The sequence below is a fragment of the Erinaceus europaeus genome, chromosome 4, assembly GCF_950295315.1.
Source record: "Erinaceus europaeus chromosome 4, mEriEur2.1, whole genome shotgun sequence".
Classification (NCBI taxonomy): domain Eukaryota; kingdom Metazoa; phylum Chordata; class Mammalia; order Eulipotyphla; family Erinaceidae; genus Erinaceus; species Erinaceus europaeus.
In genome coordinates, this window is record NC_080165.1 from 52,916,531 (window position 1) to 52,942,800 (window position 26,270).

The window sequence follows — 26,270 nt, forward strand, 5'->3', positions numbered from 1 at the left end:
CATATAGTTACTACCACCAGAGTTCCCATCCCCTCCATTGGAAACCGTAGTAGCTCCCCAAGATGACAGATACGGCTAACTTTGTAACTATCTATCTATGCATACCTATCCCCAGCTTTTCTATGATCCTGCTTTCACTTTCTTCCTAAGTCACACCTATACTTATTACTACTTCTAAGTGTCTTCTGTTTTTTCCCTTTTGTGAACATGCATTTTTCATAGATGAGTAATAAGTCTATTACGATATCATTATTATGACTCAATTATAACATTTAGTTCTTGTCACAACTTTCCATTTTCTAGAATCTCTATTCCTCATTCAAAATAGAAAGATATCTTTTTAAATTTTATTTATTCCTTTTTGTTGCCCTTGTTATTATTATTGTTGTTATTGATGTCATTGTATAGGACAGAGAGAAATGGAGAGAGGAACAGAAAAAAAGAGACACCTGCAGACCTACTTCACCGCTTGTGAAGCGACTCCTCTGCAGGTAGGGAGCCGGGGGCTCGAACCGAGATCCTTAAGCTGGTCCTTGCCCTTTGTGCCACGTGCGCTTAACCCACTGAGCTACTGCCCGACTCCCATAGAAAGATATCTTATCCAAAAATTATGTGGCATGCCTCATGTTCATTCATCTATTTCATCTCCCAATCTACAAACTAGATTCATCTATATATAAATATCAGATGAGGCCTTGGTTGGTAAAGTTAGCCTGAAAAAATATGTCAGTGTGACTCATTACTCTCACTTGTATAATTACCCTTATTTTTTTCTTTTTTCTTTTTTTTTTTTTTGGTTCCAATTCTCATTTATTTTTGGCTCTTGGGGAGGGCAATTTCATCTTTTCAATATGAAAAAAAGCAAGTTCAACACAAAGTAGAAATTTGAAGTGTAGAATAGGGAAAAACCAAAAGTGGGGGTAAAGGCAATAGCAAGAGATGTTACCAAAGGTGGGTCTCCAGTCCCCTCTCCTCTGGGGAATGACTCACCTGGGTACTACACTTCCATATATATACAGCAGGGCTGGCATTCCTCTTTTTGGGCAAAAAAGAGGGGAATAAAGACAGACTTTCTGGATCAGGGCTGGCTTTTCTTCCCCCCTTCTTGACTGTTCCCCTCCAACATGGGGAGAAGAAGTCCAATGTGATAAGTAAACAAGAAAGACTCCCATTTGACAGAAACTACTAACAAAAGACAACTCATAACAGAGCTTAGAAAACAGAAATAATACTGTTATATGCCTCCCCTGAAGTTGAGGAGAGGAAATGCCTAGAATAGTATAACTTCAATAGCCTGACCCCCTCCTCCAAAATTGCTCTAGAATAGAAAAATCCCACCACCTGTGCCTCACAGGGACCTCTACTTGAACTCAAAGTAACCTGGCTTTCTTTCATTTGGCTACTAAAGGAGTTAAATGGTGGCCATTTTGTTTTTTTTGTTTTGTTTTGTTTTGTTTTTTATAATTTTTTTTAATATTTATTTTATTTATTCCCTTTTGTTGCCCTTGTTGTTTTATTGTTGTAGTTATTATTGTTGTTGTCGTTGTTGGATAGGACAGAGAGAAATGGAGAGAGGAGGGGAAGACAGAAAGGAGGAGAGAAAGACAGACACCTGCAAACCTGCTTCACTGCTTATGAAGCTACTCCCCTGCAGGTGGGGAGCCGGGGTTCGAACCGGGATCCTTATGCCGGTCCTTGTGCTTTGCACCACCTGCGCTTAACTCGCTGTGCTATAGCCCGACTCCCCTATTTTTTTTTAAATTTTTTATTTAAGAAAGGATTAATGAACAAAAACATAAGGTAGGAGGGGTACAACTCCACACAATTCCCACCACCCAATCTCCATAACCCACCCCCTCCCATGATAGCTTTCCCATTCTCTAGCCCTCTGGGAGCATGTACCCAGGGTCGTTGAGGGTTGCAGAAGGTAGAAGGTCTGGCTTCTGTAATTGCTTCCTCGCTGAACATGGGCGTTGACTGGTCGGTCCATACTCCCAGTCTGCCTCTCTCTTTCCCTAGTAAGATGTGTCTCTGGGGAAGCTGAGCTCCGGGACACATTGGTGGGGTCTTCAATCCAGGGAAGCCTGGCCAGCATCCTGGTGGCATCTGGAACCTGGTGATTGAAAAGAGAGTTAACATACGAAGCCAAACAATTTGTTGAGCAGTCATGGATCCCAAGCTTGGAATAGTGGAGAGGAAGTGTTAGGGAGGTACTCACTGCAAACCCTAGTGTACTTCTGCTTTCAGGTATATATTTTGCAGTAGTTTATGGATACGTGTGCACATAAGCTCCCTCTCACAGAAACTGGTGTATATCTAGGTTATGGGACTTTGTTAGAAAGTGAACTACCTAAGATGAGGTTAGAGTGTACTATCAAAGGAAAGGTCTCACCCGAGTAATGAAGCTGAAGGGTTGTCATTCCACACGTGAAGTCTCTGGACACAGTCTGAGGTGAAGCATGTTGAGGTGGCAATCGTTGCGTTGGTTAGGTTGTGATCGGTGGATGCAATATTATTTGGTTTGGATTGGGAGATGCATACGGGAAAGTGGGTCCTATCCAAGGGTTCCAGGACTGGGGGAAGTAGGGGCTCTATAGTGGAGATGTGAGGTTCCTGCTGTCTTAGGGTTCAAAGAGACAATCGATAATTAATGTTATCATCACATTATTTGGTAATTGGGTTAACTTTGAAAAGTCCTTTTGTTATGGTTTGCTGTACAGTATCCAGTATCTTGTATATAGCTGTGCTATTGGATGCTTCTAATCTACTTGGTCTAGGCTTTTGAGAGAGTCCGCATATCAAATACACAGCCAACAACAGATGAGTGCCTGAGAAAGCTGTGGTATATATACACAATGGAATACTATGCAGCTATCAAAAACGATGAACCCACCTTATCTGACCCATCTTGGACAGAGCTAGAAGGAATTATGTTAAGTGAACTAAGTCAGAAAGATAAAGATGAGTATGGGATGATCCCACTCATCAACAGAAGTTGACTAAGAAGATCTGAAAGGGAAACTAAAAGCAGGACCTGATCAAATTGTAAGTAGGGCACCAAAGTAAAAACCCAGTGGTGAGGGGTAGACATGCATCTTCCTGGGCCAGTGGGGGGTGGGAGTGGGTGGGAGGGATGGGTCACAGTCCTTTGGTGGTGGGAATGGTGTTTATGTACACTCCTAGCAAAATGTAGACATATAAATCAGTAGTTAATTAATATGAGAGGGGGAAAATCAATTGTATGTCTCAAAGTTTCTCAAAACACAAAGTGAATCCCATTTTGGTTTTTTAGCACATGGTTCTAAGTGGGACCTGGATGAGACCCAGCTTCTGGGGGAATGATCTTAAAAACAGAAAAGGAAATATTAACTAGACAGATGACAGTGGGCAACAGGTTACCCAGAATGGCAGAAATCTAGATTTCCCAGTGTGGAAAGAGAGGAGACATTCAACAAACAAATATTTATTGAGCGCCTGTTTAGAATCCCTCGCCCCCACCACAAAAAAAGGGGGGGCAGAAAAAGCAAATTCTGAGGGAGAGAAAGGGGCAATTGAGAAGGCTGAGGGAACTGAGGTGACTGGGCTCTGCTTAGGCCTCCTCTTCAGCCTCCTCACCGAAATCTTCCTCCTCTTCTGCGGTAGCATCTTGGTACTGCTGGTACTCAGAGACGAGGTCGTTCATGTTGCTCTCAGCCTCAGTGAACTCCATCTCGTCTATGCCCTCACCTGTGTACCAGTGGAGGAAGGCCTTCCTGCGGAACATGGCAGTGAACTGCTCTGAGATGCGCTTGAAGAGCTCCTGGATAGCTGTGCTATTGCTGATGAAGGTGACTGCCATCTTGAGGCCACAGGGTTGGATGTCACAGACAGCTGTCTTGACATTGTTGGGGATCTATTCCATGAAGTAGCTGCTATTCTTATTCTGCACGTTAAGCATCTGCTCATCTACCTCCTTCATGGACATCTGCCCACGGAAGACAGCAGCCACAGTGAGGTAGCGACCATGGCGAGGATCACAGGCAGCCATCATATTCTTGGCATCAAAGACCTGCTGGGTGAGTTTGGGCACAGTGAGAGCCCGATATTGCTGGCTTCCACGGCTGGTGAGGGGGGCAAAGCCAGGCATGAAGAAGTGGAGACGAGTGAAGGGCACCATGTTGACTGCCAGCTTGCGGAGGTCAGCATTGAGCTGGCCAGGGAAGCAGAGGCAGGTGGTGACACCGCTCATGGTGGCTGAGACGAGGTGGTTCAGGTCTCCGTAGGTTGGAGTGGTCAGCTTGAGGGTGCGGAAGCAGATATCATAAAGGGCCTCGTTGTCAATACAGTAGGTTTCATCAGTGTTCTCTACTAACTGATGAACAGAGAGGGTGGCATTGTAGGGCTCAACTACAGTGTCAGACACTTTAGGTGAGGGAACCACACTGAAGGTATTCATGATTCTGTCAGGGTACTCTTCTCTGATCTTGCTGATAAGTAGGGTGCCCATTCCAGAGCCTGTGCCCCCACCCAGTGAGTGGGTCAGCTGGAAGCCCTGGAGGCAGTCACAACTCTCTGCTTCCTTTCATACCACATCCAGGACAGAGTCGACCAGCTCAGCTCCTTCAGTATAGTGGCCTTTGGCCCAGTTGTTGCCTGCCCCAGACTGACCAAAAACAAAGTTGTCTGGTCTGAAGATTTGACCAAAAATACCTGAGCAAACAGAGTCCATGGTCCATGGTCCATGGTCCCAGGTTCTAGATCCACCAAGATAGCACGAGGAACATATTTGCCACCTGTGGCTTCATTGTAATACACAGAAATGCGGTCCAGCTGCAGGTCGCTGTCCCCGTGGTAGGTGCCGGTAGGATCGATGCCATGCTCATCACTGATCACCTCCCAGAATTTAGCACCGATCTGGTTGCCACACTGACCGGCCTGGATGTGCACGATTTCCCTCATGATTAAAATTTACTTAAAACTTTGTGCTCGCCTCAAGATGTGTACGGGGCAAGAAAAAAAATTAGTATATATTCTTTCTTTCGTTTGTTTTTTTGCTTTGCTGCTGTTAGTCGCCGGCTGGAAAGCTGGGACGTGCCCCGGAGGCTGGAGCAGCGAGGTCTGAACGCCGCGGCAGGAAGATTCTCTTGCTTTTTCTTTTATCTAGTTTTGGTAACTTTTTAAAAACCATCTTTCATAATAAAAAAAAAAATTTAAAAAGGGGGGCCAGTTGGTGGTGCACCTGGTTAAGCACTCACATTACAGTGCATAAGGACCCAGGTTCAAGCCCCTGGCCCCCAACTGCAGGGGGGGAAGCTTCATAAGTGGTGAATCAGGGCTGCAGGTGTCTCTCTGTTTCTCTTCATCTCTATCTCCCGTTCCTCTGTCAATTTCTGTCTCTATCTATACAATAATAAAAATAAATAAATAAAATCCACCTTTCTTTTCATTACCCTTTCAGTTGTTCTTTCTCATTTCCACATGATTTCTTACTTAATTCCTTCACATAGAACCAAATCAGTAATATATTCATTAGGTCAAAAGATAGCTCCTTGGGCAGGGTGTGTGCTTGACATGGACATAGTCCAGTTTTGAGCCACAGCACCAAACAGGAGGTATAATGGCACAGAAAGAAACTTCAGTGCTGTGATAATTCTCTCCCTCCCTGTCTCTGTCTTCTCTCTGTATACATCTGGATAAAAAAGTGGCCCAGATCAGTGAAATTGTATGTATGAGGCCCTGACTCCACAATAAATAAATAAATTTCTGAGAAATAAAATGAACCTATTACCTATATTATTTAAGAACTTCCTTAAAGATGGAACCGTATACAAAAAGAACTGAGCTGTCGTCATAAATCAACATATCAACAATGTTTCCATTACATGCTCCCTTCTACAGAGACAATTTATAAACAAGTATATGCTTCTCACCATGCAGGATTAGAACATCCTCGTGCTGCTCGCAAATAATGTGTAATAGTCTTATACAGTATATATCACGATTAATAAAACTACTAAACTAAACAGAAACTGAGAAAGAAAAACAGAAAGGAAAATGCAAAGTAGAATTTGACTGAGTTTGGAGTATTGCACCAAAGTATCAAACTGAGTGGAGAGTGAGGGTAGATTTTTCCAGCTTCACCATGGGGGAGTGGGGGTAGTGACACAGACCTTTGGTGTCGGGAATGGTGTTAATATACACTCCTATTAACTTATAAATCTTATAAATCTTATTTTATTCTTAAAAATCACTATTTGATCAATATGAGAGGAGAAAATAGAAATTAAAAACAACTAAACTTAAATTCATAAGTGACGCAAAACAAACAGGAGGGCCGTTATATTTAAACACCTCTGTGTCTGAGAACTTCATAGTAAAGGATACTACTAACTAATGAACACTGCTTTAGAGGAAGAGATAAAAAGCTACAAACACACATGAAAAGACAACTGAATACGGGATGATCTCACTCTCAGGCCGAAGTTGAAAAACAAGATTAGAAAAGAAAACACAAGTAGAACCTGAAATGGAATTGGAGTATTACACCAAAGTAAAAGACTCTGGGGTGGGTGGGTGGGTGGGGAGAATACAGGTCCATGAAAAATGATGAATGAAATAGTGGGGGTTGTATTGTTAAATGGGAATCTGGGGAATGTTATGCATGTAAAAAAAAAAAAAAGAAGTAGAAACGCAAAGCAGAAATTGACTGAGTTTGGAGTATGGCACCAAAGTAAGAAAGCAGAAGTACACAAGAGTTTGCAGTGAGTACCTCCCTAATACTTCCTCTCCACTTTTCCAAGCTTTGGGTCCATGATTGCTCAACAATTTGTTTGGCTTTGTATGTTAACTCTCTTTTCAGTCACCAGGTTCCAGGTGTCATCAGTATGCCGGCCAGACTTCCCTGGATTGAAGACCCCACCAATATGTCCTGGAGCTCAGCTTCCCCAGAAACCCACCCTACTAGGGAAAGAGAGAGGCAGACTGGGAGTATGGACTGACCAGTCAACGCCCATGTTCAGCGGGGAAGCAATTACAGAAGCCAGACCTTCTACCTTCTGCAACCCACAATGACCCTGGGTCCATGCTCCCAGAGGGATAGAGAATGGGAGGGGGTGGGTTATGGAGATTGGGTGGTGGGAATTGTGTGGAGTTGTACCCCTCCTACCCTATGGTTTTGTTAATTAATCCTTTCTTAAATAAAAAAAAAAAGAAAAAAAAAAGAAAAGACAACTGCTTTCTAGGTAAGAAAAAGCCTCCTTCGTATCTGCATTCTCAGGAAGAATTATTACTGAAGGAAGTGGAAATCCATCACTGACATCAAAAATGAACATCAGTAAGAAAAGTAATATATGTAATCTTGCATTTTTATAAGTGTTGCCTCTTCACACATCCCACCAGCATTTGTTGTTTCTAGTTTAATATAGGTCATTGACACAGGCATGAGGTGGTATCTCAGTGTTGTTTTGACTTGCATTCCTAGTGACAAATGATAAGTATCATTTTTCAATGTACCTATTGACCATTTAATGACCTTTTTGGTGAAGTTTCTGTCCTGCTTCTCTCCCCAGTTTTTGCAGTGAAGCAGGTCTGCAGGTGTCTATTTTGCTCTCCCATTGTCTTCCCCTCCTCTCTCGATTTCTCTCTGTCCTATCCGACAACAATGACAGCAATAACAATAATAATTACAACAATGATAAACAACAAGGGCAACAAAAGGGATAAAATGGCCTCCAGGAGCAGTGGATTCGTAGTGCAGGCACTGAGCCCCAGCAATAACTCTGGGGGCAAAAAAAAAAAGAGTAAAAGTAAAAAATCAATTAAAAACAGAAACAAGAGTACATTCTTTTGGTGATGAGCATTGAGTGGCAGCACATGATTTAAAAAGAAGTGAAATGGTTCATCTGAAATATATACAGTCTTATAAACCAATACTACCTCAATAAAAAATGAGAAAGCAAGAAAACAAAGATATATTTGTTATCCTCCTTCTCAAAAAACAAGGGCATTTAAACATAATCAACTGTTCAAAATTAACCAAGGAAAAGTGAATGGTAGCTCTCAGATTCAAACTCAGGAAATTAGAGTCTATTGGCTATATGCTTATATATAGTACTTTTTATAGTATGTCACACAAAAGTTATAGGTAATAAATATTTAGCATGAGCAATAATGTAAGGAATGACAAACACTACACAGAAATCTTGGAAAGAAATGTGTCAGCATTTAAAACTTAACACAATGCATTTACAACTATAAACTCAGCAACATCTCAATTTTATTTTAAAGGACAAAAATGAATGGAATAACAAAAATAGATACTAATTTCATTTGATATTGTAATTTTCATAACTGAAAATACTAATAAGGTCTCTAAACTTAATTAGATGACTATAATAATAATTATACTATAGAAACTACCAGACAGAGAGTTGACCATAGCATAGCAGGTTAAGTGAGCAAAGCGCAAGGACCCACATAAGGATTCCGATTCCAGGCCCCAGCTCCCCACCTGCAGGGGAGTCGCCTTCACAGGCGAGTGAAGCAGGTCTGCAGGTGTCTATCTTTCTCTCCCCCACTCTGTCTTCCCCTCCTCTCTTCATTTCTTTCTGCCCTATCTAACAACGACAATATCAATAACAACAACAATAAAAAACAATAAGGGAAACAAAAAGGAAAATAAATTTTTAAAAAAGAGAGAAAGAAAGTACTGGGCATCCGTAATGACAAAAGACTAGAAAAGTACATGGTTTATAGTACACTTTCAATAGCTACTTGTTGAACAAAATTTTCCTGCAAATCATGAGATGTAATTTGAACAGAATGTTATGTAGCCTTTAAAGTATATTAATGGGCTGGGTGGTGGTGCACCTAGTTGAGCACACAGGTCACCATGTGCTTGCACCAAGGTTCAAATTCTCAGTCCCCACTTGTGGTAGAGAAGCTTCACAGATGGTGAAGCAGTGCTGCATGTGTCTCTCTTTCTCTCACCTCCTCCCCCTCTTTACTTCTTCCTTTCTACATTAGAAAATAATAATAATAATAATAATAATAATAATAATAGTGGCCACTGGGGGCAGTGGGGTCATCCTGCAAGAACTGAGCCAAAGTGATACCCTTGGTAACAAACAAATAAAATAAAATGTAAACTTGTGCAAATATGTCTATATATCTTCAGTGGAAATCTTTAGAATACACATTTCATTTATAGCCACATATTCATTACTTAAAATATTAATGAAGGGGTTCAGCAGTGGCACAACCAGTAAAACACAGAAGTTGCCATGCATTAGAACCTGATTCAAACTCCCAGTCCCCACCTGCAGAGGGCTAGCTTCAGGAGTGGTAGGGCAGGCTACATGTGTCTTTCTTTCTCTCTCCTTCTCTTATATCCTCTCTGAATATTTCTATCTCTATCATAATAAAAATAAAGTAAAAATATACATATTTTTATGCATGTACAATCTATTATATTTACTGTCTAATGTAAAACATTAATTCCCCAATAATATACATATTTTTAATTTCCTTATTGGGGAATAAATGTTTTACATTAGACAGTAAATATAATAGATTGTACATGCATAACATTTCCCAATTCTCCATATAACAATACAACCCCCACTAGGTCCTCTATCATCCCTTTTTGACCTGTACTCTCCCCCCCCAACCACCCCAGAGTCTTTTACTTTAGTGCAATACGCCAATTCCAGTTGAGGTTCTACGAGTGTTTTCTCTTCTGATCTTGTTTTTCAACTTCTGCCTGGGAGTGAGATCATCCCATATTCATCCTTCTGTTTCTGACTTATTTCACTTAACATGAGTTTTTCAAGGCCCATCCAAGATCAGCTGAAAACGGTTAAGTCACCATTTTTTATAGCTGAGTAATTATATATATATATATATATATCATAACATGCTCAGCCACTCACTGTTGTTGGACACCTGGGTTGCTTCCAGGTTTTGGCTATTACAAATTGTGCTGCCAAGAACATAGGAATACACACATCTTTTTGGATGGATGTGTTGGGTTCCTTAAGATATATCCCTAGGAGAGGAATTGCAGGATCATAGGGTAGGTCCATTTTTAGCCTTCTGAGAGTTCTCCAGAATGTCCTCCACAGGGGTTGGACCAATTTACATTCCCATCAGCAGTGCAGGAGGGTTCCTTTGACCCCACACCTCCCCAGCATTAGTTGCTACTACCTTTTCTGATGTATAACATTCTCACAGGAGTGAAGTGGTATCTCACTGATGTCTTTATTTGCATTTCTCTGACAATCAAAGACTTGGAGCATTTTTTCATGTGTTTCTCGGCCTTTTGAATCTCTTCTGTAGTGATTATTCTGTCCATGTCCTCTCCCCTTTTTGGGATGGGGTTTTTTGTTTTCTTGTTGTTGAGATTGGCAAGCTCTTTATATATTTTGGTTATTAGCCTCTTGTCTGATCTATGGCATGTAAAGATCTTCTCCCATTCTGTGAGGGGGCTCTTGGTTTGGGTAGTGGTTTCTTTTGCTGTGCAGAAGCTTTTTAATTGATATAGTCCCATAGGTTTATACTTGCCTTAGTCTTCTTTGTAATTGGACTCATTTCATTGAAGATGACTTTAAAATTTATGGAGAAAAGAGTTCTGCCAATATTTTCCTCTAAGTATCTGATAGTTTGTGGTCTAACAGCCAAGTCCTTGATCCACTTAGAATTTACTTTTGTATGTGGTGAAATAGAGTGGTTCATTTTCATTCTTCTGCATGTTTCAACCCATTGTTTCCAACACCATTTGTTGAAGAGACTGTGTTTTCCCCATTTAATACTCTGGGCACCTTTGTCGAAGATTAGATGTCCATAGGTGTGGGGGCTTACTTCTGGGCTCTCAATTCTTCTAAAAATTTTTTTATTATCTTTATTTATTGATTGGATAGAGACAACAATCGAGAGGGAAGGGAGAGATAGAGAAGGTGAGAGACAGAGAGACACCTGCAGCACTGCTTCACCACTTGTGAAGCTTTCCCCCTGCAGGTGAGGACTGGGGGCTGGAATCCAGGTCCTTGCACATTGTAACATGTGAGCTCAACCATGTGTGCCACCACCTGGCCCCGCTGAGCTCTTAACTCTATTCCACTGGTCAGTGTATCTATTCATGTTCCAGTACCAAGCAGTTTTGATGACAATGGACTTATAATGCAATTTGAGATCTGGGAATATAATGTGTCCAGTTCTGTCCTTTCTTCTCAAGACTGTTTTTGCAATTCTAGCTCTTTTCTGGTTCTAGATAAACATTTGTAGCATTTGTTCTATTCTCCTAAAATATGTGTTTGGGATCTTGATGGGGATAGCATTATATTTGTATATGGCTCTGGGTAGTATATTCATTTTAATGATATTAATTCTTCCAACCCATGAACATGGAATATCTTTCCACTTCTTTGTGTCTTTTCTATTTCCTTGAGTAGTGACTCATAATTTTCAGTATACAAGTCTTTCACTTCTTTGGTTAGGTTTGTTCCTAATTATTTTATTGTTTTTGTTGCTATAGTAAAAGGAATTGATTTCTGGATTTCAATTTCTTCTAACTTAGTGTTTGCATAGAGGAATGCCACTGACTTTTGAATGTTAATTTTGTAGCCTGAAACTTTATTGTATTGCCTGATGATTTCCAAAAGCTTCTTGCTGGATTCCTTAGGTTTTTCTATGTATACTGTCATGTCATCTGCGAATAGGGAGAGTTTGACTTCTTCTCTTCCAATCTGTATGCCTTTATTTCTTTGCTCCTGCCTGATTGCAATAGCAAGACCTTCCAACACTATGTTGAATAATAATGGTGACAGTGGGCAGCCATGTCTGGGACCATATCTGAGGGGAAATGCTTTCAGTTTTTCACCATTGAGTATGATGTTGGCTGTAGGTTTGCTATATATAGACTCCACTATCTTCAGGAATTTTCCATCTATTCCCATTTTTGTAGTGTTTTGATCATAAAGGGATGTTGGATTTTTTCAAAGGCTTTCTCTGCATCTACTGATATGACCATGTGGCTTTTAGTCTTGCTGTTATTGATGTGGTGGATCACATTGATTTACATATACTAAACCAACCTTGCATGCCTGGGATAAACCCCACTTGGTCATGATGAACAATCTTGTTAATATACTGCTGTATCTGGTTGTCTAGAATTTTGTTCAGTATTTTCTCATCTATGTTCATCAGAGATATTGGTCTGTAGTTTTCCTTTTTGGTTGTGTTCTGTCTGCTTTTGGTATCAAAGTGATGTTGGCTTCATAGAAGCTAGAAGGGGGTATTCCAGTGTCTTCAATCTTCTGGAAGGCTTTTAAAAGTAGAGGTAATTGTTCTTTTTTGAAGGTTTTGTAGAATTCATTTGTACAACCATCTGGTCCAGGACTTTTTTTCTTGGGAAAGTTTTTGATAACTGTTTCAGTTTCATTAGCTATGATGGGCCTGTTCATGTTATCTAGTTGCTCTTTACTTAATTTTAGAAGTTTGTAGGTATCAAGGAAATTGTCTATTTCCTCCAGGTTCTCTAGCTTGGTGGCATATAGTTGTTCATAGAAGCATCACATGATATGTTGAATTTCTGTGGTGTCTGTTGTAATATCTCCTCTTTCATTTTTTATCTGATTTATTGGGTCTTCTCCCTTTTTTGAATTGTGAGTCTGGCTAAAGGTTTGTCGATTTTGTTCACTCTTTTGAAGAACCAACATTTACTTTCATTGATCTTTTGTATGGTTTTCTTATTCTCAATGTTATTGATTTCTGCCCTAACTTTAGTGATTTCTGTCCCTCTGGTTGCTTTACAGTTCCTCTGTTCCTCTAGGTTTTTAAGATGTGTAATCATGTTGTTTATTTGTGCTTTTTCTTGTTTCCTATTGTGTGTTTGTGTGGCTATGAACTTCCCTCTCAGTACTGCCTTAGCTGTGTCCCAAATATTTTGATAGATTATGTCTTCATTTTCATTGAACTCTCAAAACATTTTGATTTCTTCCTTTATTTCCTCTTTGATCCAGAAGTTGTTAAGAAGTGTACTGTTGAGCTTCCACATTTTGGGACTGTTACTAATCTTTTGTTGATTATTAAGTGTTAGTTTTATTCCATTGTGGTCTGAGAAGATGCTTGGGATGATTTCAATGCTCTTGAATTTGCTGGTACTGCCTTTGTAGCCTCACATATGGTCTATCCTTGAGAATGACCCATGTAGACTTGAGTAGAATGTGTTTTCCAGTTTCTTGGGATGAATGACTCTGAAAATTTCCTATAATTCTAGTTTATCTGTCTCCTCATTTATCTCCCTCATTTTTTAGTGATTTTCTGCCTCGACTATCTGTTTAGTTGAGAGAGTGGGTTGATGAAGTCCCTAGTATGACTGTGTTGCTGTTAATATATTGCTATAGCTCTTTCAGTAGATGGTTGATGTATTTAGATGGCTTCTCATTGGGTGGATAGGTGTTAATAATTGTTAAGTCCTCTTGATTGACTCATCCCCTGAGCCTTAAGTAGTGTCCATCCCTATATTTTTTAATATAGTTTATTTTAAAGTCTATCATGTCAGATATGAGAATAGCTGTTCCTGCCCTTTTTTGTGGGCCATTGGCTTGTATGATAGTTTTCCATCCTTTCACTTTGAGACTGTGTTTGTTTTGCTGAGTTAGGTGAGTTTCCTGTAGACAGCATATTGTTGGGTTGTGTTTTATGATCCATCTTCCTACTCTGTGTCTTTTAATAGGTGAATTCAGGCCATTGACATTTATTGATATCAGAGATTGAAGATGTTTTAATGCCATTCTTGTAGAGTTTTAGAGTGTTCTGATATATGGCCTATGTATGGTGGTCTGACAGTTTATAGGAGACCTTTCAGAACCTCTTTCAGGGCAGGCTTGGTGACAGTTGATTCTTTCAACAGTTGCTTGTCTAAGAAAGTTTTTATGCTTCCATCTAGTCTGAATGACAGTCTATCAGGATATAGTATTCTTGGTTGAAAGCCTTTCTCATTGAGCACTAGATAGATATCTTTCCATTCTCTTCTGGCCTGTAGTGTTTGTGGAGAGAAGTCTGCTGCTAATCTTATGGGTTTTCCTATTAGGTGACCCTTTTTTTCTCTTGCAGCCTTCAGGATCCTTTCTTTATCCTTATTCCTTCTCATTCTAAATAGAATGTGTCTTGGTGTCTTCAATTTTGGGACCCTCTGGGCTTCTTGCACCTTTATGTCTTTTATGTTGTCTAGACTACTGAAGTTCTCATCTATTATTTCCTGAAGAATGCTTTCTTCCCCTCCCTCTCTTTCTTCCTCTGGTAAGCCAATAATGTGTATATTGTTTCTTTAGAAGTCATCCCATAGGTCTCTGTTGTTGTTTTCAGTACCTCTTAATCTCTTTTTGAGATATCTTACTTCTTTTTTAGTTATCTCTAATTCATCCTCAAACTTGGTAATTCTGTCTTCAGCCTATTTTATTCTATTCTCTCTCCCCTCTACTCTTTTCTGGAGTTCATCTATTTTGTTACCCTGTTCTGATACTGTTTTAGCTTGTTCAGCTAGTTGTGTTCTTAGCTCATCCATTTCAGCTTTCAGCTCTATAATGACCTTGAGATAATTAGTGTTTTCTTCCAGAGTCTCTTTGTTGTTTCTGTATTTCTGATGCCAATTCTTTCAAACTCTTTACTCACTCCTGTGATTATTTCCTTAGCTAGTGTTTGGATGTTGACCTCATTATTTTGTGGTTCAAACTTTGGGGGCCTTTTAGCCAGACTCTTGTCCTGGTTCATTTCTCCAATATTTCTTCTTGTTGGTTTAACTATTTTATATATTATGTTATGAGTTCCCTCTCTCTGTACTTTTCAAATTCTGATCATTCTTGCTGGATTGACTTATTTCTAAGTAAGGTAATTAACAGGTTCACAGTTGTGGAAACTGACAGTTGTTTCAATATTATTTTAAACCCTGAAATGGAGCACAGTGGCTTAAAAGCCTCTTTTGTGTCTTTTCTTCCCTGTAGGATATGAGAGCCAGAGGGTTTTTAAAATATAAGTAGGCTTCTTAGCTTAATCACTGACTCCTGACCAAGAGGTAAATCAGGATGGGGCAGAGATAATTCAGTGGTTGTGCAAAGAGACTCTCACAGCCCCATTGCTAGGCCATCAAGGTATAGATCTTCTCCTGAGTTTCCTTGTTAGTTCTCTCTACTCTGGTGTCAGAAAGGGTCTCCTCCCCCAACCTCCGCTGCACCAGGTTCTGAGGGAAGTAGCAATGGAGACTCATTGTTGCATTTGGTGAGTCTTAGGGTAGTCCTCTCCTCCCTTCAGCAGTCTTTTTGTTGGTGAAACAGACTGGAGGTGGTGTCTCAACTGATAAACTACTGGATTGTTACCAGCCACTTAATCTTTCTCTAGGCTCCTTCCTTTCTGTCCATGAGCCACATGTGTTTGCACTCACCGGTGATTTGGTGGTTTCCTGAAGTTGTTCTAGTCCTGTCTTGTAGCAGTCCCAGTTTATTTCCTTTGGTATTCCAAGTTGACTCAGGAGAGGAGAGGAGAGGAGAGGAGAGAAATACAGCTGTGCTACTCCATAGCCCCACCTCAACTTCTGTCAAAAAAATAAAATAAATAAAATAAAATATTTCTTAACTTTCACTGGAAGCAATAGATTTGTCATGCAGGCATCAAGCTATAGAAATCACATCTTGGTGGCAATAGATAAATAAATTTAATTTAATGTGTAAATAAATTTAATTCAATGTGTAAGACAAGGTAAGAACACAAAGAAATTACTATCCAATATTTTGAATGTACATTTCTAGGTACTTAAAATTGTTATCAAAATTTAAATAATGAATTTAAATACACTAGACCTCTTTATGAAAATCAGGTTCTGTTACTAGGTTTGCCCCAGGAATTTGTATTAATCTTATGATTGTTAGAGATGAATAACCAAAATTGCGACTTAAAATCTGAGATATGGTGCATAAAACTATAATTTATATCCCTAAACACTGACTTCTAATTTTCCAAGAGATTTCATATTTGAGACTATTTTGAATTGTTTAAAATTGTATTTGTTTTCCTGAAATACATAATTTAACTAGCCCAGTGGCACAGTGGTTCTGAAAATATCACTCAGACTAACGATAGCAATATCACCTGAGGTGTTGTTTTTTTTCTGAATTCACAAATTTATGTCTACTGAAAATGTTCAGGCTATAGAAAATTTTTACATATTTAAAATTTTTATTAGTAGTGGTTTATAAATTTCAAGACTACTGAGTTATAGTTCCATATCACACCTACCACCAAAGTTCTGTACCTACTCAAGAATTTGTTTTCCTTTCAAATTCATGAATGTCATCTCAGACTTTGTGGATCAGAATTACTAAGTGCAATCCTTGGGTATTTTTAGTATTTTTGGTGAATTCTACATTAACTTAAGTTTAATAACCTCTAAAGTCTGAAACCCCTTAGTTTCCTAATTCATATGCCCTCTGTATAAAGTTTTCAAAAGTTCCAAGTCCCAAGTAACAGATGGTTACCATTACAATAGTTTGAAGAAAAAAAAAAGCCTGGGGTCTCAAGGGAAACCGCATGTTTTAAAATATCTGTCTTACTGACAAGAAAAGCCAGAATTTGGTGACCGGCTTTGATAGCTACATACACACACACACACCAGAAACAACTTGGTAAGTTACCCAGTGTTCAATGAGAAAAAAAAAAAAATGAAACTTTCATTAAACTATGACAGAATGGTGTATTGTTCAAAATGAGTTCAGTAAAGCACAGTTGTTAATTCTAAAAAGAATGGAAAGGAAGCTTACTTCTGAAAATTAACAGATTAAATATTTAATTTGCAGGAACATGTAATTGAGAAAAATTTAAGTAAAACTGGCAACACAAGAAAAGGTAATATTTAATGTATTTGTAAATATTCTGCAATGGAATGTGCAATGAAATAGTACTTTCTAATATAACTGTTTAGGACAAGGTCTTAGTGAGATAAATTTTCAGTATAAGTATTTTCAGTCTTCTTCCTTCCAAGTTTTCATTACACACTTTATTAATACTTAGAGATTTTAGCTGTGAGGCAACAGTGTAACTTGTGAAGAACAAGGTTTGGTGATCAAACCCAATTCTGTTACTTAAGTAGTCTAAAGTTAATTTTTCTTTATAAAAGTAGAAAATGGATACAGTCAATGTCCATGTTCGGTGGAGAAGCAATTACAGAAGCCAGACCTTCCAACTTCTGCAACCCACAACGACCCTGGGTCCATGCTTCCAGAGGGATAGAGAATGGGAAAGCTATCAGGGGAGGGGATGAGATATGGAGATTGGGTGGTGGGAATTATGTGGAGTTGTACCCTTCCTACCCTATGGTTTTGTTAATGTCTCCTTTCTTAAATAAAAAATAAATTAAAAAAAAAAGAAAATGAAAGTGTTCTGGAAGGTGGTACAATGGTAGAGCATTAGATTTGCCAACCATGAAGTTCCAAGTTCATTCCGAGGAACCATATTACACCAGAGTGGTGCTCTACTTTTCTCTTTCTCTCTCTCATTAATAAAATATATATATTAAAATATTAAACTCATAAAAGATACAAATATTGTATGATTAAATGAGATCCACTTTCTCATAAACTCTAGCATGGTATAAGCCTTATGAAAATGAGTGCTCAAAATTCTTCTTTTATTTTTTTTTACTCCCCAGTCTGTTTAATTACCACTTGTTTAAACTGACATATTAAAATATTTAATGTGACAGTAGTAGATTAAAATATAGACACAAATGCAGTTTAACTTTCAACAACTGACATTAAACAGCAAAAATAAAATAAAATAGAGGGTATTGTACTAACAGGATCTTATCAGACTGGTGAATAGGGAGGTGAAAGTTTATGTAAAGGTTTATGATTCTCCCAGATATCATTTCTTAAGAACATAAATTAGTAGGACACAAAAAAATATCAGCTGAAATTTCACACGGCTTAAAATAAAACCCAAAAAGTCAGTCTTGTACACCCATTTTTCCAATTGCTTCCTAGAACTAACAAAGGGAGGGGGAATTCAGGAATATAAGTGACTCTTTTCCAGCCTTCATCTACTGATCCATAGTTTAATGAGAGGATAGCTCTTCGTCATTTCCACCCCCACAAAACTGAAAACACTAATTACCTTGTTGCCCTTTTCTTGGAATACTCATCATTTTATACCTCTTCAAATTATTTTCCTGAAGTTGTATACTGAATAACTGAATGTTTTTCTTCCATAATTTAAAGCCATCAGAGAACAGTCTTCCTCTTTGCAAATGCTTTTGCATGTAGTAAATGGTTAGTAAATATTAGTCTTCCCTTAAAGTCACTAATATTTACTAACAAAGGGAGGGGGAATTCAGGAATGAAGAAAATGAAGACTCAAAGAAAAAGATATCAGCAGAATATACTCCATAAATTTAACACTAAATCTGAGACATGTATTTTCCTTGCAAGTTTTTATGTTCTTGATTTCAGTGACAAGTACATTAAATACAGTGTTTGTTGGAAGCAGTAGCTCTGCAAAACTTGACTCTCCCCTATAATAGCAAAAGTGCTTGTCAGGAGAAAACATTATGTGGGTCCCCACCAACTAACAGACCCATATGTAAATTATTACTACCATACTTCTAGAAATTCATTTGCCCAATCTGCCCAACTATATGCTAAATAAGGCTGGGGAGATAGGATAATAGTTATGCAAAAAAGACTTTCAGGCCTAAAGAATCAAAGTTCTCAGATTCATTTCCCAAAGTCATTTTTCTGTTGGGGACATACAGTAAAACAATATACATTGAGTGTAGAAATGTGTAGTGTTCTTGGTAACACAAATTCATTAATATTATTATTATTAGCCACTTAAAATTTATTGTTAAACAATTACAATGGGCAAGAGATTTAAATAGCTATTTCTCATTTCTCCAAAGAAGGCATATAGACTGCTAACCAACAGACACAAACTGTTTATCATTATGTAAATGTAAATCAAAACTACAATGAGGTGCCATTCCACACTTCTTAGAATGACTATAATAAAAAAGAGGAAGGAAGGAAGGGAGGGAGGGAGGGAGGGAGGAAAGAAGGAGGGAGGGAGGGAGGGAGGAAGGAAAGAAGGAAGGAAGGAAGGAAAGAAGGAAGGAAAGAAGGAATGAAAAGAAGGAATGGAGCAAGGAATGAAGGAAGGGAGGGAGGAATGAAGGAAGAGAGGAAGGAAGGAAGGAAGGAGAAGGAAGGAAGGAAGGAAGGAAGGAAGGAAGGAAGGAAGGAAGGAAGGAAAGAACAAATGTTGCTGACAACACAGAGAAATTAGAACCCTTGTAATAAGTATGCTTAACTACTATAGAAAAAGTAGTAGTCCCTCAAGAGTTAAACACACAATTATTGTGTAACCAAATGATTTTATTTCAAGATATATTGCCAAAAGAATTAAAACAAGTATTTTTAGAAGTTCAGGAATGCATGACTTAGTCTAAATTTTTCTGTCTCTTCAAAATTATGCTTTAGAATCTTTTTAACAGTTGTTTCTTAATGAACATGGTATAAATGATATTGATCAAAAGACCAAAGCCTATCAAGAGGCTCCTCAGATTCTTTGCCTCAACTTTCTTCTCAGCAGCCTTATCAGCAATGTAGACAGGGCCACTAGCTAGCAGAATATTGGCTACTGTGGCAGGGCCATCAGCCCTGACACTGGTGATGATAATCCCAATGTCCACATTGGCAAGGACCTTTGAAAACAATAAATGGCACAAAAAGTTTTGATGTTTATACTAGATGTGTTAAAGGAACACTGATCTTACACTTCATAATTCTCAACTCATCAGTATAAAGGGGAACGTAGATGCAAGAAAGCTCTTAAGTCCAAAAAGCAGGATATGATGTTGTTAAGTGCTGGACAAATTCTGCCTGATGAATATTAGTGAAAGAATGAAGCAAGAGCTTCACCTTAACTTGTTCTTAGCTTTCTCTCCTTCATTCTTCTAATTTTTCTGTCTTTGTCTAAATAAATAAATTCCTGAGAGCAATCTATACCCTTTTACTATGTAAGGATACAAGAGAAATCTATGACCTAGAAGAGGCACCTCACCCAATCATGCTGGCATCCTCATAAGGAGTCTCCAGAAATGAGAGTAATATTCATTGTTTATAAGTTTTCTAACCTGTAGTATTTTTTGTTGCATATTACTGCTGTTATTATTGTTATTGCTGTCATTGTTATTGGATAGGACAGAGAGAAATGGGGAAAGGAGGGGAAGACAAAGGGGGAGAGAAAGACAGACACCTTCAGACCTGCTTCACTGCTTGTGAAGTGACCCCCCCTCCTGCAGGGATCCTTACGCAGGTCCTTCGGCTTAGCGCTATATACGCTTAACCGCCTGCACTACTGCCCGGCCCCCTAACCTGTAGTATTTTGTAATAGCAGCTCAAATGAACAATATATGTTCATATCTGTGGTAGAGAAATTGTCCAGATTTCTATTGATGGGCTAATGATAAATGTGCTCTATATATACAATGGAATATTAATCAAACCAAAAAGGTTTTGATTATAGTTGAAACATGAATAAACCTCAAAAAATTAATTCAGACACTTGAGTCTATTTACGTTAATAATATCCAGACTAGGTAAACACATAGAGACAGAACAAAGAACTGGTAGTGTTCAGGGGTATTGGAGGAGGGAGAACAAATAACAACTAGTTTGTGATTTCCTTTTGGAATGATGGTCATATTATAAAACTCAACAGAAATGATGGTATCACAATATTATATTAACTGCCATCTAAATGTTCACTCTAATATAGTTAATTACAAGTTATATTTAATTTCTCAATAAAATGATATGCAAATTTTGATAGCTAAAATCAATATAGAAATAGGCATAGATTAATAAATGAGTAATTCATTTTGATATGTTGATATGTCTACTGTACTTGCCTGTCCTTTTTGTCTTTCAGTTAATCACCAGTTTGCATCTTCAAAATGACCATGACAAATGTAACCACAATGAATGGATTCCTCCTCATGGGGTTTTCCGACAATCCTAAGTTCCAATTCTTACATGCTTTGCTTTTCTTGATGATGTACATGTTAGCCTTGATAGGTAACCTTATCATTATCACCATCACAACACTAGATCAACATCTACAATCCCCAATGTATTACTTCTTGAAACATCTTTCCTTTCTGGACCTCTCCTTCATTTCTGTCACTGTCCCCCAGTCCATTGAGAATACAATGATGAATAATGGCTATATTTCCTATGGTCAGTGCATACTGCAAGTTTTCTTCTTCACATCTTTGGCCTGGGCTGAGGTGGCCATTCTCACAGTCATGTCTTATGATCGCTATGCAGCCATTTGCCTCCCACTGCGCTATGAGATCATTATGGATCCCAAAACCTGTAAATGCGCTGTGGCAGCTGTCTGGGTAAGTGGAAGCATCTCTGGAATCTTGTACACAACAGCTACATTCTCTATCACATTTTGCAGAGCCAAAATAATCCACCAGTTCTTCTGTGATGTTCCCCAGCTGCTGAAGCTCTCCTGCTCTAATGATTACCTTGGAGTGATTGGAGTGGCTGCATTCATGTCTGTGATAGCATTCATCTGTTTCATTTCCATTGTCCTCTCCTATATCCACATCATTTCCACAGTTGTGAGAATACCGTCTGTTGAGGGCCGGTCTAAGGCATTCTCTACCTGCCTGCCTCATCTCTTTGTTGTGTCTTTTTTTCTCTCCACAGGAACTTTTGAGTTTCTAAAACCAACTTCAGACTCACCAAATGCTTTTGACTTCATTATTTCTATATTTTATACAGTACTGCCCCCAACACTCAACCCCATTATCTACAGCTTGAGGAATGAGACCATGAAGAGAGCTTTACAAAAGTTACTGTTGGTGACTCCATCAAGGAAAAAAGCACGCTTGTCTTGATGTTGATGGCTGCCCAACAGTTCACACAAGGGACCATTTAAATATCCTGAATGCCTTCAATATGTAATATTGAGGAAAAATAGTTATATACTTTTTTCGCTGTGGATAAACCACTCAATGTAGCTAATGCCTTGATAGAACGTCTGTCTGATGCTTCATCTTTTTATTAGTTGTAGCCAATTGACTTGTTCTTTTAAATTAAAAGCAAGAAAGCAGTTATAATCTCTAAGACAGTCTCACTGCAAGCCTTTCACCCCCAATGCGTACAAACACATGGATAAATACATGCACAGGGACACATCAACAGAGTACACATTTTTAGAAACTCCACATAGACAATATTACAACACTAATAGACTTTTTAGAAAATGATGATTTGGGACTGGGGAAATAGGCAAAAGACTTTCATGCCTGAGTCTCTGAGGTTCCAAGTTCAATCACCAGCTCCACTGTAAGCCAGAGTTGAACAGTTCTCTAGCCTTCTCTCTCTCTCTCTCTCTCTCTCTCTCTCTCTCTCTCTCTCTTTCTCGTTGAAATAATTAAATTAAATATTTTTAAAGTGAGAATTTAACCCTTCACCAAACATTTAATTTCAGCCTTTATGCATTCAATTTGCACATTATTTCAGGTTTATATACTATTGCTATATATAAGCCTATAGGCTATGACTATTACAAATTTAGTTCACAGTATTCAGTGGCGCATTTAAACATTTTTCTGTGTTGCATGTATAGAATGTATATTTCATTTTCACTCCAAGTTATGATAAAATTAAAACCCTACTTTTCATAATTCTAAATAATGAGACTACCAAATCAAAGCATATTAAATATTTTGCTGTTCTCAATTTAGAGCTGTATTATCTTCCAAAATATTAAATATTTTTATGTGGCCATTAGTAATGTGTGGCCATATTCTATATTGTTCACATAATTTTATAATCCATGTAACAAATATTTATAGAAACACTACTTGGTTATTAAAAAATACTAAGTACCTGGAACTCAAAAATACATAAAATAAACTTAACCGGCTATTATGGAGATTTTTTCACTTTATTACAATTTTTTTTCTCATTTCTTTATTACAATATTTTTAAATTTCTTTATTGTGGAATTAATGTTTTACATTCGACAGTAAATACAATAGTTTGTACATGCATAACATTTCCCAGTTTTCCACATAACAATACAACTCTCATTAGGTCCTCTGTCATCCTTCTTGGATCTGTGTTCTCCTCACCCACCCACCCCAGAGTCTTTTACTTTGGTGCAATATACAATATTTTTTATATTTCATTATATTTTTTAATTGTGGTGGATCAAAAGATTAAAAATGTTTACATTATTTCTTTCTTTTGGATTATGTTTTTAATTTTAAATATCTGTGCATTTTACCAATTGTATAAAATATTTTATAAATACTAGCATTCTAGATTGTTGCTGTTTTTGCCACTAGTATTATCACTTGGGCTGGGTGCTTGTATTATCTTTATTTATTTATAGGACAGAGACAGTCAGAAATTGAGAGGGAAGAGGGAGACAGAGAGGGAGAGAGACAGAGAGACACCTGCAGCCCTGCTTCACCACTTGTGAAGCTTTCCCCCTGTAGGTGGGGACCAGGGGCTTGAACCTGGGCCTTGCGTATTGTAACATGTGCACTCAACCAGGTGCACCACCACTCAGTCCCATGACTCTACTATTTATTAACAGCCATTCTTTTAGCAGGTTGGTGCTTTATAGTGCAGTTATTGTCACATGAGTATGATTTCATTATGTACCAGGTGCCCAAGTCCTCTTCCACCCCTTCCTAACCTCCTTCCTTCCCCAGTCTTTCACTTTGGTACAATACATCAGGCCCAGTCTCTGTTACACTTTGTGTTTTCCCTCCTTGTCCTTATTTATTAAATGCTGCTTATAAGACAAATAATTTAGGATATATCTTAACAGATGAGTAGTATTCCATTTTGTATATATCACAATTTTCTTATTATCTTCATTTATTGGATAGGAACATCCAGAAATCTAGAGGGAAGGGAGAGGTAGAAAGGGAGAAAGACAGACACCTGCAGACCTGCTTTACCACTTGTGAAGCTTTCCCCCTGCATTTGAGGACTGGGGGCTCAAATCCAGCTGCTTGCTCATAGTAATGTGTGTTCTTAACCTGACTCCATATACCACAATTTTTTAAGCCACTCATGGGTATCTGAGTAGTTTCCAACTTTGGGCACTTACAAATTGTGCTGCTATCAACATAGATATACACAGATCTCTTCTGCTAAGTGCTTTTGTTTCCTTTGGATAAATCTCTTGGAAAGAAATTGCTGGGTAGGTTGATTTATAGTGTTCCAAGAAATATCCATGCTGTTTGCACAAGAGTTGGAGCAATTTACACTCTCACTGGCAGTACAGAAGTTACTCAATCCCTACATCCTCTCCAACATTTGTTATTAGTGTCTTTTCTAGTACATGGCCTTCTTACAGGTGTAAAGTAGTATCTCATTGTTGACTTTACCTGCATTTCTCTGATAACCACTAACTTTGAGCACGTTCTTATGTATCTACTTGCCCTCTGGATCTCTTCTTTGGAGGAGTTTCTGTCCATTTCCTGATGGGATTTGTGTGTCTGTGTGTGCATGTGTTTGTGTGTGTTTGTGTGTGTTGTTTACTGAGCTCTTTATGTATTTTGGTTACTAGTCATTTATTTGATGTATATTGTATAAAGATCTTCTCCTACACTTTAGGATGTCTTTCAGTTAGGATGGTGGTGCCCTTTACTGTTTGATGTAGTCTCATTGATTTATTTTTGGTTTTGTTTTCTTCAGTGATGGGTTTGAGTCTTTGATGATCTTTTTGAAGCATAGATCGTGAAATACTTCTCCAACGTTTTCTTCTATGTATTTGATAGTTTCTGGTCTAATGACCATGTTTTTAATCCACTGGAGTTGACTTTTGTGTACAGTGATATTTGGTGGTTCAATTTCACTTGTTTGCATGCTTCAATCTTATTTTTCAACACCACTTATTGAAGAGACTCTCCTCCCTCTGTTTGAGGTTTTAGGCCCCCTTGTCAAAAATTAATTGTATATAAGTGTGGGGGTTATTTCTAGGCTTTCAAGTAAATTCCACTAATCACAGCCATCTTTTTATAGAAAGAGAGAGATGGAGACAGAGCAAAGGGGAAACACTTGTAGAACTGCTCCACCTCTAGGTATAGATACTAGGAGATTGGATCCTGGTCCTTGAGCCAGGTAATGTGTGTACTCTACCATCTATACCACCATCTGACTCTGAGAGTTGTTTTATATTGGCAAATGCCACATTTTCAGTTCATCTTTTTCTTTTTTTTAAGTAATGTAGGTTGGCATGGCATTATATGTTTTATTGGTTTTTTTTTTTTTAGATTTTTTCCCATTTATTAGGAAGGTTAATGGGTTACAGTAAATCCAGTTGTTGGTCCATGTGTAACATTTCTCAGTTTTCTGAAGAACACTTTCCCCCAGCCAAGGTCTTCCTACACCATCAGCACTAGCACCTGAAAGCTCCCCCTCAAGAGTCCTTTATTTTGGTGCAATACACCAAACCCAGTCCACATTCTGCTTTGTGTTTTCCCTGCTGTTCTGATTTCTCCACTTCTGTCCATCAGTGTGATCATTCCATCTTCATCCTTCTCTTTCTGGATAACCTCATTTAGAGTTTAAGAAGGCCATAGATAGTTATTGCTGTAATCAAATTATTTGGCAGTTGGGTTAACTTTGAAAATTTATTTATTAGAATTTGCTGTACAACATCACCATAATTTATGTCCTTTGACATTATTTGTATATAACTGTCTTACAGAGTAACATCACCAGTTGCTTCTATTCTCCCTGGTCTAAGCTTTTAAGAGAGTCAACATTTCAAATACTCACCCTATGATCTGTGCATTAAAAAGTTTGAGACATTCAGTAAATTTTTACCCTTTTCATATTAATTAAATAGTGATTTATATGACTACAAGTTATTATGAGTGTACATAAATACCATTCCCACCACCAAAAGCCTGTGTCCCATCCCATCCTCAGCCCTCCCTGCCCCCACAAGTGAAGCCAAACATCCAACCTCACCCTCAACCCAGATATATTTACTTTGGTGCCCTGCTCCAAACTCAAATCCTGCTTTGAGTTAACCTTTCTGTTCTTCTTTCTCAACTTCTGTTTATGAGTGGGATCATCCCATAATCTTCTTTGTTTTTCTGAATTAGTTCACTTAACATAATTCCTTCTATCTCCATCCAAGATGGGTCAGAGAAGGTGGGCTCATTGTTCTTAATAGCTGCATAGTATTCCATTGTGTATATA

The 26,270-nt window shown here is 38.3% G+C and overlaps 1 protein-coding gene and 1 pseudogene across 1 annotated transcript; one reads left to right on the top strand and one right to left on the bottom strand.

Moving 5' to 3' along the window:
- Nucleotides 1–3,443: 3,443 nt before the first annotated feature.
- LOC103128096 (tubulin beta chain-like) lies at nt 3,444–5,117 on the bottom strand (annotated as a pseudogene).
- Nucleotides 5,118–20,977: 15,860 nt separating this feature from the next.
- LOC103128098 (olfactory receptor 14J1-like) lies at nt 20,978–25,062 on the top strand. Its single transcript, XM_007538971.2, has 2 exons — nt 20,978–21,891; nt 25,041–25,062. Exons 1-2 carry the CDS (start codon nt 20,978–20,980, stop codon nt 25,060–25,062), a joined length of 936 nt encoding a protein of 311 aa, XP_007539033.2.
- The last annotated feature ends 1,208 nt before the right edge of the window (nt 25,063–26,270 follow it).